This window comes from Pagrus major, chromosome 5 (genome assembly GCF_040436345.1).
Source record: "Pagrus major chromosome 5, Pma_NU_1.0".
In the NCBI taxonomy this organism is placed as follows: Eukaryota; Metazoa; Chordata; class Actinopteri; order Spariformes; family Sparidae; genus Pagrus; species Pagrus major.
This window is the reverse complement of record NC_133219.1, coordinates 27,753,688-27,769,399: the sequence shown is the minus strand read 5'-3', so window position 1 is coordinate 27,769,399 and position 15,712 is coordinate 27,753,688. Positions and strand designations below refer to the sequence as shown.

At 40.7% G+C, this 15,712-nt stretch overlaps 2 protein-coding genes across 2 annotated transcripts; one reads left to right on the top strand and one right to left on the bottom strand.

The window, feature by feature from the left end:
* The first annotated feature begins 1,755 nt into the window (after nucleotides 1-1,755).
* Nucleotides 1,756-6,878, top strand: adprs (ADP-ribosylserine hydrolase). The gene is made up of 6 exons (XM_073467216.1): nucleotides 1,756-2,082; nucleotides 2,819-2,915; nucleotides 3,034-3,241; nucleotides 5,066-5,253; nucleotides 5,425-5,525; nucleotides 5,869-6,878. The coding sequence occupies exons 1-6, from the start codon at nucleotides 1,896-1,898 to the stop codon at nucleotides 6,258-6,260; spliced, it is 1,173 nt and encodes a 390-aa protein (XP_073323317.1). The 5' UTR covers nucleotides 1,756-1,895; the 3' UTR covers nucleotides 6,261-6,878.
* Nucleotides 6,879-7,092: 214 nt separating this feature from the next.
* On the bottom strand, nucleotides 7,093-10,754 carry LOC140996757 (b(0,+)-type amino acid transporter 1-like). The gene is made up of 6 exons (XM_073467239.1): nucleotides 10,038-10,754; nucleotides 8,885-9,018; nucleotides 7,892-8,021; nucleotides 7,674-7,798; nucleotides 7,470-7,557; nucleotides 7,093-7,377 (listed from the first exon to the last, which is right to left on the bottom strand). The coding sequence occupies exons 1-6, from the start codon at nucleotides 10,752-10,754 to the stop codon at nucleotides 7,147-7,149; spliced, it is 1,425 nt and encodes a 474-aa protein (XP_073323340.1). The 3' UTR covers nucleotides 7,093-7,146.
* Between the last annotated feature and the right edge of the window lie 4,958 nt (nucleotides 10,755-15,712).

The window sequence follows — 15,712 nt, the reverse complement described above, 5'->3', positions numbered from 1 at the left end:
ATACTGATGGTTGAAAGATGCAGTGAATGACAGTCAGACCCATGTTTCAAAGGGTATGAAGACAGAAGCTCAATTGTCTTCCTTAATTTAGGACACCAAGTCAGTTCTTAACATGCGGCTTCAAGAGACTTACTCATTTTTTAGTAGTGGCATTACTGAAAAAGGCTCAAGTGGTTAGATTTGCTTCTCCTACAGTGTCACTTGTTGTTAGTGATATGTTCCTTAGGGAAATTTGCAAGTTATTAATAGTTGCCATCACCTTTAATAAGAAAACATTTAGAGAGAAGATTAGAAATATTAGATTTTGCACATTTAAATTGCACTCAAATGGCTTAAAATGTTTGGAGCTGCTTCAAGTTTCCAATGGGATGTTTCTACACTGTTTCTGAATTGCCGTTAAAACCCTCAAAGCGCTATCAGCAGGCTGATAGGCTACTGTCTCAAAAAACTGTAATGTGTTCACAACTTTTCAATGAATTTGGAACAATAGTAAAATTACTGTTGGCTATAAAAGTATATAGAAAGAGAACAGAGTTGAAAGGGGTGTAGTCTTTGTCACAGTTTCGTGGATGTTCAAGGTAATGTCTATGGATATTAAAACTTACTGACAGCCAGTTAAAGGTTTTCCAGTTAAATATATATAAACTAAACTAGCACAAATGCTCTTTCCAATTTTGTGTTTCCATAAGATGAGTTAAAATCCTCTTAAATTCTTGCATAACATAAGCAGAAATTTCCAAATTTCTTGACGTAGATGCTACCTTTTGTTGTGCTGAGTCAGAAACAGTTACGCATTTGTTGTGTCACTGATCCTCCCATCTGTGTGAGACATGGAGAATTTGTTTAGGACAAGACTGGACTTTCTATAACAATTATGGCCAAAGACATTATTACTCAATTCAAATGTAATAAAACAAAAACTTTGAGTTATGTTACAAGTCTTACACTTGTAATTGGTAGATTTAACACACTGTATATAAGCCAAGATTCTCAAAGTCCTTGACAAGCCTCAATATTTTCCAGATTCAGTTTACATAGATACATTACTATCCTTATGACAAACAAAAAGTTAAAGCACACACATTGACATTTTTAGCCCAGTGACGCATTGCTTAGTTAACTTGACCCACTACCAATGGGTTTTTGTTTTGTTTTTACCCATTGTTGGTGTTAATTTAAAATTACACTTGGGTTACTGGACCAAAACGACCCTTCTGTCTGGAGTTTTTCTACCCATTAGTTACCATGTAAAATGAGTCCAGTATTGTATCTGTACTATATTGACCCAACTGCACTATTCTCCTCCTTTATCTATTTAAATAACTCAAAATCAGTGGTGAGAAGTGTATAGGGTCAGCGCTCCTGTCAAAATCGGCTCCGGTCCAGCAGAGGGCGATCTTAATAAATGTATGGCTGTACCGTATAACTGAGGGTATATGTGTAAACTACAATCGTACAGCATACATGAGACGAATGTGATAAAAACTGCAAAAGAAAGTGGACACACAAGACACTTACTGAGCCCCAATTTAATATTTTAACGACTAAGTAGCTACAGTGACCTTTTTTAATAAAAGTGTGTCGCGTTTATTATGTCCACTTGGGTATCTAGCGCACTTCCTTGTATAGAAAAGTGACAATCAGAGCGGACTGCGGCGTGTATCTGATTAAAAACCCAGTCTATGTACATGTATTTCTGTGCGCGCTGACCCGACCCTTTTACTGGGGTCAAACAGGCATCAAGACGTTTTCAGGAAGCAGTAGAGAGGAGGAGTGGGGTCGACGTTTGTTGTTGTTGTCACTCGCACTGTATCCTCACATTGTCTGACAGTCTGGTCAACGGACCAGCTGAGGGCTTTCTCGGTGTACGTTCACGTTAATTCACCGGCGGATGAATGGCAACGACGGCAGTGAGAGCAGTGGCAGCGGGGGGCCCGGCGTCTTTGTCCCGGTTTAGGGGAGCGCTGGTCGCGGCTGTGCTGGGAGACTGTGTCGGCGGAGAGTTTGAAGGCGCGGAGGAGGTTCCAATGGAGAGTGTGCTGCAGCACCTCAACAGCCTGGACGACGAGACCAAAGGAAATGGTTAGTGAAAGGGCGACATTTCAATACCAGACTTGTATTGATGGTCCTCAACTTACTGTGGGCTACCCTTCACTCATACCGAGCTGTGCTGCAGATCATCTTGAAAGTCTAAAATCAGTCCGTAAGGAGGACTGAATGCTATACCAGGCGTCCACAGTTTTCTCAGATTAATTTGTTGTTTGGTCTTTAAAATGGTGAAAAATGTCCACAAGCGTTTCCCAAAGCTCAAGATGATATCCTCAGGTGCCATGTTTAGTTCACAACCCAAAGATATTCAGTTTACTGTCACAGAGGGGTAAACTAATCAGAACATATTCACATTGAAGAAGCTGGAGCCAGAGAATTTACACCTTTTTCCTTTTCTTAAAAATGTACAAGGACCAATTAATCGATTGTCAAAATAGTAGGCAAATAATAATATAGTTGACAGCTAATTGATAGATCATGGTAGCTCTACAAAGCGATGTCCACAAATCCACATTTTTCAATTAAAAAAGTGAGAAAACCAAGCTGCACACATTTAATTTCACAATTAACACTAAAATTAGGACTGATTGATTTCTTCAGGACAGTAGTTGCATTTACTGGTATATAACACTGTATAGCTCCTTTATAGACAGAACCAGGACTTCTGACAGTCTTGCTCATGCTCAGGACAATGTCATATGTCATGCAAGGTGTGTTTGTGCACTGTGCACTGCCTATATTTCTGTGTGTGTGTGTGTGTGTGTATTAGGTATCCTTGAGTACAGTGACGACACAGCGATGGCACGTTGTGTGGTCCAGTCCCTTCTCACTCGTGCCGGCTTTGATGAGCGGGACATGGCTCGCAGGTACACGAATGAACACTGCTTACATTAATAGCTTCTCACACACACACACACACACACACACACACACACACACACACACACACACACAAACTGAAGCCCTGGTGTCTCACCCCTCTAGGTTCGCAAAGGAGTACAGTGCATCCCCAGGTCGTGGTTATGGTTCTGGAGTGATCCAGGTGTTGAAGAAGCTGTCCTCCCCTCAGCTCAGTGATGTGTACCAGCCGGCCAGGGACCAGTTTAATGGTCGAGGCTCCTTTGGGAATGGGGGGGCCATGAGGGCAGCCCCCTTTGCACTGGCTTTTCCTGATAAGGCTGATGTTAAAAGGGTGAGCAGTGGACATCTTTTGCGCAATACACCATACCCTTGGTGTCATGCATGTTGAAGCTGTGCACATTTTGAAATTGAAATGCCATGTATAAAACGTGAGTAATTCTGTAGCGCGTTAGTAAAGAGCTGAACTTACTATTTGTAACTATCGTGAATTAATATGATTTAAGTAGTTGAGCTAATTTTCTATTTTTCACCCTGAATAATAAAAAGCTTTAACAGTTTTAAATACAGATGTGGGACAGAATTTAATTCCATGGCTAAAAGTTTCCTTTGTTGTGTGACCAAGTAAACTAGTGTGTATCTGATATCAACTTGAGTCAAATTGAAGTTGATTGTAACTTTTATGCCAAGTCAAGTGCAATTCCTTTCATAATCAGAATCTGAAATAAATTAAATGATGGAAGTTAGGGCTGCTCGATTATGGCAAAAATCATAATCACGATTATTTTGATTGATATTGTAATCACGATTATTAAAGACAATTATTCATTGATTTCAGAACAAGCATTTATTGAACTTTTAACTCTGGTATTTCTTTTAACACAATAAGTTTGAACTGAAAAACAAGAAAAATGCAAATAAATAAGAGAAAAATATATTAATAAAATGAATTAAATAATATGTAAAAATAACAAATAAACACTATCCCAGACTTAAAGTACTATACACTGAAACAGAATTACTCCTCTTTACCATAAAAACCCCAACTCCAACTATGGTGTAATGCACTTGCTACAACAGCCTTACCTAGTACTGCAAAAAACACTGTAGTAATAATCAGTATATCAATGATATAACAGTTAACATGTTAAAACTATATTTTGAGGTAGAGGCACACCCTTTTGGCCAAAATTAGTATTAACAAGAATAAACTGACTGACACGCACTGACAAGAAAAATCAGCTGCCAAAACTTCTTTTTTAAAAACAAAAGTAGTTGCCACCCAGTCCCATACTCCCTCATCCAGGCTCCCTGCAATCTGCCACCTGCAACCTCTTAAGGTTTTTAGCCAGGAACACCAGTCTGTTCACTTGGTCTGGTTTCAGGGATGAGCGCAGGCAAGTGACGACATTACCACCTGTACTGAAAACCCTCTCTGATGAGGCACTTGTGGCTGGAATGCAAAGATATTTCCCTGCCAGGTTGGAGAGCCGAAGTGTTTCCACACCACAGAATACGCTTTACCTTTCTTCCCGACCAAAGGCTGCCTTTCTGCCATCTTCTACTGTCTTCTTCTACACGTTTTTTCCAAACACCCACTAGCAATATGCACCGGCGTGGCTGAAAGCGAAAATTTTCAGGTTCGCTGCATTTACCACACAAGACACGGCGTGCGGCAGAATGATCATTTTATTACGACTATCTTGTTTTCATGATCGAGGGAAGCTTAAATCAAAATCAAAATCAAAATTCAATTAATCACCCAGCCCTAATGGAAGTCCGATTTGAGTTAAAGTCCTGTCCTTGGTTGTAATCTCTGCTATAAAACATGTACATGAGATGTAGCTTGAGAAGCACCAGCTCAGTGAATTCAAACAAATGTATTCAACCAGTAGTCTTGTGTAAAAAGCAGTGTTAATAAGCTGTACAACACCGTGGTTTGCTAACTGTTGTTCAGGTTTTATTGTAGTTCATCTGTGATCAGCTAACAACCTGAAAAGTGTCTTCAGACAAAGTTGATATGACCTGCTTGTAAATAGTAATCACTTCTGCATAGATTATCACAAAGTAAGGTTAATGTTATTATGTCCGACTGGGTTGCTTTGCCAAACTTATTGGTGTAGAGCTGGTTTGATTTCTTTCCTTTTTTTCTCTCCAGTTTGCCCGTCTGGGTGCCATGTTGACCCACTCCTGCTCTCTGGGCTATAACGGAGCTGTGCTGCAGGCGTTAGCCGTGCACCTCTCCCTGCAGGGGGCACTAGACCTGCCTCAGCAGTTCATAAGCAGGCTAATCACAGAGATGGAGGAAGTGGAGGGCAACGAGGCGGCACTCAATGATGCCAGAATGTGAGTACCACATGAATAAAGGTGGCTGTAGCACAGATCTGAACTGGTCTGCCTTGTGATCTGATGTGTGGGGGTCATTGTCAGGAAACAAAGAAAGATTTGGTGAAATGTCCGATTCAGGCAGTGTTATTTTTATTGTCAATCTTCCTTTAACACGGTGTCTCTGTCCAGCCTAAAAGAAGCAGAGAAGCCATTCTGTGAACGCCTCCACAGAGTTAGAGACCTGATGGACAGGAGCAAGGTCAGCATAGAGGAGGTCATTTCTGAACTGGGTCAGTATCTGTTCATCTTTGACTTTATCTTGACTTTTCTTCTCAGATTTTACAGGAGATTTTCTTACCCAGCCATCCTTTTCTGTCACTTCATTGCCTGTTTGTCTACTATCTAGACCGCAACCTATGACAGTTTTCATCATTGATCTGACATTTATTTTCTCAATTAATCATTTCGTCTATATAATTGTAATATCTGAAAATAATGAAAAATGCCCATCACAGTTTCCCAAAACCCAAGTCCGCTTTCTCCTTAAGGGTCTTAAAAACCCTTAACCATTCAACTCTACTTTGCTTTTCTGATCTTTTCTCATCACTCAACATTTCCTGTCTTTCCTTCCAGGTAACGGCATTGCAGCGCTCCATTCAGTCCCCACTGCCATCTTCTGCGTCCTCCACTGCCTGCAACCCTGGGAATGCCTTCCAGAGAACTACGGCGGCCTGGAGAGGACAATAGCCTACAGCCTGGCTCTGGGAGGGGACACTGACACCATAGCCTGCATGGCAGGGGCCATCGCTGGGGCCCACTATGGCATCGAGGCAGTTCCTCAGTCGTGGATAAGGTGCTGTGAGGGGGCGGAGGATGCAGACATAAACGCAGGGCGACTTCACATGCTGTACCACCAGTCATCACAGGGAGGCGGGAGTGGGACAGAGGAGCAGAGCAGTGCAGACGCAGCTGAAAGCCAGTCAAATGCTTCTAACGGCACAGAGAAGAAAACTGGAGCTGAGTGATTCTTCAACTGGAGTTTGACAAAAGGACTCTTGTGTATACACACACACACACACACACACACACACACACACACACACACACACACACACACACACACACACACACACACACAAATTGCAAATTACACACGTAAACTTAAGAAATACCTTTTTAGTTTTGGACTGTGTTGTAACCTGTGGTCAAGGATGAGCTGTTTCAATGTTATCACTATCCCAGCATTATTTTTTTTTATTTAAAGACAACTCAATTTCCCTTCTTCCTAAATGGATCAGCAGGTGTTCAGAACCCCAAGCTTGTAAAAAATGCAAAATAACTCTAAAAATGAAGCAAAGGTGGCAGTTGTAAGGTTACAGAGTAGGGAAGCTGAACAAACCAAAACATAGTCTGTCACCAGAGAGATGAGATTGAATGTATGATAACTGTCATACAAATATTCATTCCGTGTGCTTACCCAGTACATTTACACACATAAACACCTCTCTCCCTTCCCTGCACTTTCCCGTTTTGTGTTGAACGATCTTTTGTCATGTGAAAGTTGCACTATGATTTGGCCATGTCTCCTTTTATCCTTTTGGCAGATAACAATTATTTAATAAACTTTTTTTAAATTCACATAATCTGTGTGAGTGTTATTTTTTAACTTAAGGCTCAACAAGCAGATTTTGTCCTTGCATACTGTACAGTTCAGAAAAACAGTTGTTTCTGCATCATTTTATTGAAGTCATAAGTCACATACAGTTCTTTTACAATTATAACACATAGTATTTAAAACAGTACACAGGTTATTGACAAAGGATGCTACAGTTTGATTCTTTGGTTCTTTTTGTTTCACACACCTTGAAGCTGCAATGTTTGAAAAAAAGCACAAACGGCAAACCTACTAAATCAGAGGTTTTTCTCTGCCGGGGCAACCTCTAGGAACAGCTGCAGGAACACTGTTAACTTGGTCAACAGTTCTGGGCAGAGCTTGTAATGGACGAAGGGTACGTATATTATAGCTCCACTGACGATAAATAAGGTCACATAGAGGTATTCAATCTGAGGATCGTCTATGATGGGTGCCAGCACCAGGAATATTGCTGCAAGGAGGACCAGTATGGGGAGTATAATGGGGACCTGTGGAGAGAGGAAGAGACATCTGATTCCAGTCTAACTTAAAAAAAGAGACATATGTGTTTATAATGATGATGAATGTGTGTGACACTGACCCTGTATGGTCTGGGAAGCTCTGGCTTCTTTATCTTGAGGTAGATAAGTCCAGACAGGGTGATGCCATAGAAAAACCAGGCAGTGAAACTGCAACAGTGATGAAGAGGAGTGTCAGACAAATGCAAACAAGTTATTTATTCTTAATACAAGTAATAAGGAAGAAGTGTCATACTAAATATATGACAAGCAGATTGGGCTTTCACCTGAAGTAGTTGACAATACTCTGGAAGTCTCCGGGGATAAGCACCAGCAGAGAGATAATGGTGGCGAAGATAAGGGCTGGAGATGGAGTCAGTCTGTGGACATGAGCCATTGCCAGAATATCTGGCTACAAAACAAACACAAGTTTGGGTGAAACTATGTGACAACCATCTTATACTGAATAATATAACACATGTCCATGAGGAAGAGAGACTCTCACCATGTGTCCTTCCCTGGCAGCAACAAAGCACACACGACCGCCGCTGAAGTACGATCCGTTCAGTGAACCAAAAGCAGATAATGCTGCAGCCACAGACATGATCCAGCCCCAGCTCCCTAACACTTTATTCCTGTGGGAAAAGGCTGAAGTTCATAAAAAATTGATATCTAAATTCTCTCAAATTTTCTAACTTCTTTATCTGACTTTCAATTGTGTTCATGCCAAATATACCATTCAATCTTCTCTTAATTGCATTGTAAGCTCAATTGATGTCCTTTTCCTCCAGTTTGATGACAGTGGTAATGAAAACGTCTCATCGGATTAAAGGTTAATAAACTTCACTGATTTAACTGATAAAAGTCTGTTTACAGGTCTTGTAGTGTACTACTGCACATGTGAAAGAGGTTGCATTAACCTTTTTGTGGCTTCAGAAGTCAACACTGGTTGGATCTGAACACTACTACAGAAAATGGTTCCTAAATGTTCAATATGTTAACAACAAGGTCTGTGGATTATCTTGAGTAACTGGGTCAAGATTTCTGGAAAGAGACACTGCTGTTAAGTTATTCAAATGTATTTTTGGGGCTTTGAGCACCACAAGCTAAGTTCTATCTAGTTCTATTACATTGAGAGAAGGCAGATATATTTACAGTCAATATCTCCAAAGCAATGCACACCAAAACAATCTAGATGGATGATTAACACAACAAATCAAATTTTTTTTTATTTTGGCATGAACTGTCCCTTTAAGGCTAGTGGCTTGAGGCTACATTAGCTGCTACTAGCACAACACAAAACACCTGAAACTCAGACTAAACTCTAGATGACTGAGTAACAATGTGGGTAATGTGGGTGCCGTGTTTTCAAGTTCAGGTGTAGAATAAAAAGAACAATATTCTGCTGCATCAGTTTTGATACTTTTTCCACAGTGTCATCGGGGTGGGTAGATCTACTCTTTTAAAATGAGGTGAACACCATGAAGCGTTGTCTTACCCCCAGGTTACTGCCACTGCGCTGGAGGACATGAGCTCATTTGGTGTCATCACTGTCAGATAGCTCACATTCACCAGCAGATACAAGCCAGTCACCAGAGAAACGGCTATGATAACTGCCCTAGGAAGATTCACCTGAAAGAAAAAAGGCAGCACCATTTTGATGTTGTGGTAAACATATAAACATGAACAGCTGATCTAGGCTTCGACCAACAAAATCTGAGAATTTTTTGGCCCCAATTTACAAAACTGTACAAAAACTTCCAATGAAGCTGGAAAGCAGAAAAAATGACAATGCACCACCTATGCACCCTTCACACAATATTCACACTGAGAAAAATGAGCATAGGTTACATGTGGATGTTCAAGGTAAGTTGTTGGACTACATAACACAATGACTGAGTATGACAATGATTCATTTAAGGAATAAAACATCTTCCAAGTTCTAAATAAAATATTCAGGATCTGTCAGCTATGAAGTGAATGTTTTATCCATTTTCTTTCTTTGTTTTTATTTTAGAGTAAGAGATTAATTTTGTGAAGCAACATCAAAAGTGATTGAAAGAAATATGTGAATCTGTTTGAACTATTTGAACAGCAAGTGTTATCTTGTAAAAGGTTTTTGTTGATCACATTTGCTGACCTGTGATTCTATAGAGTCACTGCTTGTCTTACATGGTCCATTTTTAATGACATCATTTAGTGGCAACAGACAACTTTTCCCCCTTAGTGTTTCCATGATGTTATTGTTGGCACAGAAAGCGTGTCTATTGCCAATTTAAATCACATTACATTATTTCACAAAAATCAATTTCCAACAAAAAATAGTCAAGAATTTGAGGAGTTAACAAATCCATAACTACCTAACTACTTAAAGCCAGCCTTGATTGAAAATTGCCAATGTGACCTGCTTTTCCTGCCAAAAAACATTCTTTGATTTGCAGCTTGATGTTGTTTTTTCACATCACTGTCATTACTGCACACATGCACATGATAACAACGCTGGCAGGCACTCACATTTGTCTCAGTTAGATAAGAGCACAATTGCAGCAATAAAAACACACTTTGAGACAAAGCATCTGCTGACTAGAGTAACTGTTGTACTGCTCAATAAAATACATAACACATAATATAATACAGATATACATTTTCACCTCAGGTCTTTTCAGCTCCTCGTAGACATAATTCAAGTTGTACCATCCAGCGTAAGACCACAGTCCTTGATAAAAAGCCATTCCTAAATTGTTCAAAGAGTACTGAGTGCCTTTAAATGCATTCTCAACTTTCAAATTCTCCACAATTACACTGCTGCTCTGTACAAGCTCCACTATCCCTCCAATTACGATGAATGTCAGCGTCAGCACTTTGGCCACCAAAAAGACCACTTGGATTCTGATGGCAACCCGGACATTCATGACATTGATTATGGTAACAACCAGTATAGTCACAGCTGCGGCACACTTTACTACCAGCTGAGGAGGATGGCAGTCAGGGTAAAAGGGTGCTATCACATACTCTGCAATGCTCAATGCTGCTGCAGTAGCCCCAAACGGCTTCAAAACTATGGTAGTAGTGTATGCTGCAAAGAAAGCAGGACATGAACCATAGATCCTCAGTAGGTAGATGAACTCCCCACCAGATTCAGGAATGACTGTTCCAAGCTCGGTATAGGACAGTGCTGCAAACATAGTTACAACTCCTGAGAGAGCCCAGATCACCAGACTTGCTCCTGGGCTTCCAACGAAGGTCAGTATTAACTGTGGGGACATGAATATACCAGAGCCGATCATGGTTCCTGAAACAAATGCTACACCGCCAATCAACCCAATTTCCTGCTTCATTTTCAGAGCTTGTGGTTCTTTGTCCGCCATGGCTAAATAGATCCAAAGTCATAAGACGAAGGTACTGTAGTTGTTATTCACCCTCACAGAAGAGATACTGAAGAAGTGGGCATACACTTGATGACTGTACAAATCATTAAACCTGCAACACAGTAATTGGACAAGAGGCTGTAAAACGTACACAGTCAAGCATACACCGATCCCATCCCTCTGTGGGAGTCTCTAAGAATTACACACCCACAAATGTTTGCTTTGTAACCTACACTGGTTAACTGTAGTCATAAAAAAAATATTTCATGGCCTTGAATGTTTCCTCTTAAGAGACATGTTAACTCGCAACTACTTATATATCATGGGACAAGATAAACTAGGGATGGCTCGATACCACTTTTTCATGTCTGATACCGATGCCGATAAGACAACATTGAGTATCTGCCGATACCGATATTAATCCGATACAGCATTCCCCCTCTCTTAAACAACAACGCTTTAGATAATACATGTGTATGGAAGCACTTTACTTAAACTAGCCATTTAAAAAAAATGCTTAAACTGTAGAAGGAATATTCTACTTCTCTAAAGGAAGAAATACATAGACTACATCATGAATCAGTTTTGCAGTAGTGCTGCTTCTTGTTATTTTGACTTCTTTGCACACAGAACTTTTAGCTTTTGAGTATTTATGATACAGGTGTTTTAATCCCAGTGTAAAATACAGGACATAACTCAACACTCAATGTAGCCTATACCTCAATGACATAGCAAAAACAAGTTGCAGGGTTCTCCTGTGTGAGCCACAAGCCACTGCTTAGCATGCAGCACTGCTTTTTGCAAAGTAAAACTCGAATCTATCCACTGTGCTGTCAGATTTAATAATGACTATGGACACACGTCTGAGCTCCAGATGTCAGTTGTGAAACCAACATTGTCAGCGTTTTCCAAATATTCCGAAATGAACTCGCACACTTGTGCCATTTTTCCATTACATCTGCCGATAATAAAAGCTTTAAAAGCTTTACAGGAAATGTTGTGTTTTCACCAGCAGCAACTAAAAATGACTCCTGAAACAGCTGAAAGCAAACACGATGAAACATTAAAACACAGCAGATGTAAGAACAAACAGGACAAGAGAAACTAAAGAGATTCAGTTAGAAGCTACAAAAGTACTGAGAGCTGAACACACTTAAAAACATCTTTCTCTCAGGTTGGTTGCTGCGATGCACTTTTCTTCTTGGTACTTGTCACCCGTAAAACAATTCCCAAAACTCCTTCCCATGGTGTTACTGCAAGTGTTTTATCGAGTTCATGGTGTTGAAGTTTCCAGCGGTGCTGCCACCCCTCAAAATACTTGCATTAAATAAATTGCACTCAGCTGTTTTGCTTCTTTCTTCCACTAGCTTAAAGTAATTCCACACAGCTGACATGATGACAGTTTCACTCAAACTCGCTCCAGCTAGTCACGTGACACACACCGCATTTATGGGAGAGTTTAGGCTAATAAATCAGATACATTAGTGAAGGCTCTATTCCGACACTCAAACACTAACAATGGCATTTTAACTCATCGTGTACTTCAATCAGTGATTGACCAACAGAATCAATAAAATAATGATTTATAAAAAAGATGTATGATCTTGAATGTAGTAATTGCCTGATTGACTGCATAAGTATTTAATCTCTCAATTTAAACAGGCAATAGACACCATTGGCACTGATTAGCTTTCCATCTACTTTACACTTGGCAGCAGTCACCCAAGTGTGTATGCGGTGAAGATCTTGATATATCTAAGTGTTATGCGAAGTCAACTGGACTTGCTTGAGTTTCTTGAAGAGCTCCCTCACTTCTGACTGACTAGTGGGAAGTCACAGGTATAAAACCATGTGGGGGCGTTAACCCTTACAGAGTCATTGAGGTCACATGTGAGTTCAGAGTTTCAGAATTGTTAAAGCAACATTATGTAGAAATTGGGATTTTGTCATTTGGGTAGCCACAGGTTTTAAGTGCTTCCCTGATATGTTTATTTTCCTTCTTCTTCCCCTCTGTTGCTGAGAGGGCTATGATAGTAGCTAGGCGTGAAATGTTTTAGGTAACCGAGTTGATACTGCTTGGTCTTAGCGGGGCTCCTTCTTTGTGTGACTTGGGGAATCCATGGGGTGGTTCTCCCAGGGTACAGTCGGTAATAGAGTGGTCTATCAATGATTTTGTCCTTTTACAATTTTTGGAGGTAGTCTATTACCGTCTTGCCTTTGCATACCACTTAGATATACCATGAACTGAATGACTGACCCAAACCAATGGAGGGACTAAACTTTGCAGTAACATCTGAACAAATATCGGTATCAGCTCTCATCACGGCCACAGAGTCTGTGGACACAACAGTCTCTGATTTAACGTTGTTGGCCAGCCTGAATCCCGCTGTCCTTTTCCTGTGACAGAGCATTAGCCAGGAGCAGCCTTAAGAGCAAGCTGGATTAGCACAGCTCTTATTCCGACTAATTTCTATTCCTCCCTGGATGGTCAGGTTGAAGACAAATTGTCTCAAAATCTGCATGCCCTTGATCCAAAGCGCCTGCGTTCCTCTCCAACACTGATGACAGTATTTCTACCCTAAGCAATACATGTTTCAGCAATAAAGCTGAAAAAAAATATATATAAGTTTGAAAAACAAAATCTGCAGAATGTAGATAAACTCTTCTCCAGACTCTGGTATGACTGTGCCCAGTTCAACATAACAAAGCCCCCCCAGCATGGCTGCAACATATTTGCAGACTCCCCTGTTCTTTGCTCATGTCCTGTGCCATATACTGTACCAAGTCTTGTTGGCAGTGGAGATAAACATTTGAACATTCATTGAATAGCACTTAACACACCTCAGAAGAAAACATTTCTTATTTTATTTCTTTACGGTGATCGTTAGGCAGGTCAATGTCACTGTGACATAGACTGTGTAATTAAACTAAATAACCTGCAGTGCAATAAAACCCCAAACACCTGTTCACTTACCTCACCAGCAGCATCGGAGGGGGGCAGTCTGGGTAGAAAGGAGCCACGACATACTGAGCAAAACCCAGCGCCAGGCCAGCAACACCAGCAGGTCTCACAAATGTCACAGAGCTGAAGATTAACATGAAGGCGAGGACTGGACCTGAAGTCCTGAGGATGTAGATGTACTCCCCCCTGATTCTCTTATAACAGTGCCCAGTTCAGCATAGCAGAGCCCCCCCCCCCTGCTGCTGAAGAACAGATTATGGACCTGCAGATATGATTTAAAAAAAGGATTTCATGATCTGCCAACTGCAGTCAAATCTTTTTAATTATCTTAAAGGGGCTCTGTGGAACTTCTGTCTGGTGCTGGAAGCCGGTTGTTAGTTTATGTATGTGGACTCCATTTTTAACTAACGTTAGCTACTGTTGCTCTCTGTTAACAGAGCAGAGAGAGGCACAGAGACGAGGCACTTGAGAACGTGCATTAGTCCTATCCTTTGAAATTAACAGTCCAGCAGTATTAAACAACTTAAACAAATTGTCCACAGGCTTGTATAGGCAACCAAGAGGGATGGGGAAATCAGATTTTTCACATCACCTTACAATCTGCTCACATATAGCCAATAAAAAAGTGATTTATACATGTCAATTACTTCAATTTATACAATTTCAAACATTTTCAACAGCACCAGCTCGACCATTTAAAACTCCATAGCACCCTTTAAATATAAAAAAGCTAAACCACCTTCTCTGCCCTGGATTAATGAGGGTGTGGGGCTTTTAAAAAGGCAATGCAGATCTATATAGTATCTGAAACTAATGAAAAATGCCCTTCACAGTTTCCCAAAACCCAAGTTGACTTATTCACATCGCTTGTTTTATCCAACCAACGGGCCAAAGCCACAAGATATTAACTCTACTATGATAGAAGATCAAAGAAAAACATAAAATATTAACAAGTGAAAAGCCAGAAAATCCAGTCTCCACTGCCATTTTCTGCGTCCTCCACTGCCTGCAGTCCTAGGAATGCCTTCCAGAGAACTACGGCGGCCTGGAGAGGACAATAGCCTACAGCCTGGCTCTGGGAGGGGACACTGACACCATAGCCTGCATGGCAGGGGCCATCGCTGGGGCCCACTATGGCATCGAGGCAGTTCCTCAGTCGTGGATAAGGTGCTGTGAGGGGGCGGAGGATGCAGACATAAACGCAGGGCGACTTCACATGCTGTACCACCAGTCATCACAGGGAGGCGGGAGTGGGACAGAGGAGCAGAGCAGTGCAGACGCAGCTGAAAGCCAGTCAAATGCTTCTAACGGCACAGAGAAGAAAACTGGAGCTGAGTGATTCTTCAACTGGAGTTTGACAAAAGGACTCTTGTGTATACACACACACACACACACACACACACACACACACACACACACACACACACACACACACACACACACACAAATTAAGAGTTACCCATGTAAACTTAAAAATATCTTTTTAGTTTTGGACCGTGTTGTAACCTGTGGTCAAGGGTGAGCTGTGAGTAGGGAAGCTGAACCAACCAAAACACCAGAGAGATGAGATTAAATGTATGATAACTGTCATACAAATATTCATTCCGTGTGCTTACCCAGTACATTTACACACATAAACACCTCTCTCCCTTCCCTGCACTTTCCCGTTTTGTGTTGAACGATCTTTTGTCATGTGAAAGTTGCACTATGATTTGGCCATGTCTCCTTTTATCCTTTTGGCAGATAACAATTATTTAATAAACTTTTTTTAAATTCACATAATCTGTGTGAGTGTTATTTTTTAACTTAAGGCTCAACAAGCAGATTTTGTCCTTGCATACTGTACAGTTCAGAAAAACAGTTGTTTCTGCATCATTTTATTGAAGTCATAAGTCACATACAGTTCTTTTAAAATTATAACACATAGTATTTAAAACAGTACACAGGTTATTGACAAAGGATGCTACAGTTTGATTCTTTGGTTCTTTTTGTTTCA

Excerpts from the sequence above, each read along its gene's own strand:
- adprs (XM_073467216.1), top strand. The coding sequence starts at position 1,896 with ATGGCAACGACGGCAGTGAGAGCAGTGGCAGCGGGGGGCCCGGCGTCT. Across the intron at positions 5,254-5,424 it reads GCACTCAATGATGCCAGAAT|CCTAAAAGAAGCAGAGAAGC; the intron begins GTGAGTACCACA and ends GTCTCTGTCCAG. Across the intron at positions 5,526-5,868 it reads GGAGGTCATTTCTGAACTGG|GTAACGGCATTGCAGCGCTC; the intron begins GTCAGTATCTGT and ends CTTTCCTTCCAG.
- LOC140996757 (XM_073467239.1), bottom strand. The coding sequence starts at position 10,754 with ATGGCGGACAAAGAACCACAAGCTCTGAAAATGAAGCAGGAAATTGGG. Across the intron at positions 8,022-8,884 it reads GCAGTGGCAGTAACCTGGGG|GAATAAAGTGTTAGGGAGCT; the intron begins GTAAGACAACGC and ends CTTTTCCCACAG. Across the intron at positions 7,378-7,469 it reads AGCTTCCCAGACCATACAGG|GTCCCCATTATACTCCCCAT; the intron begins GTCAGTGTCACA and ends CTCTCTCCACAG.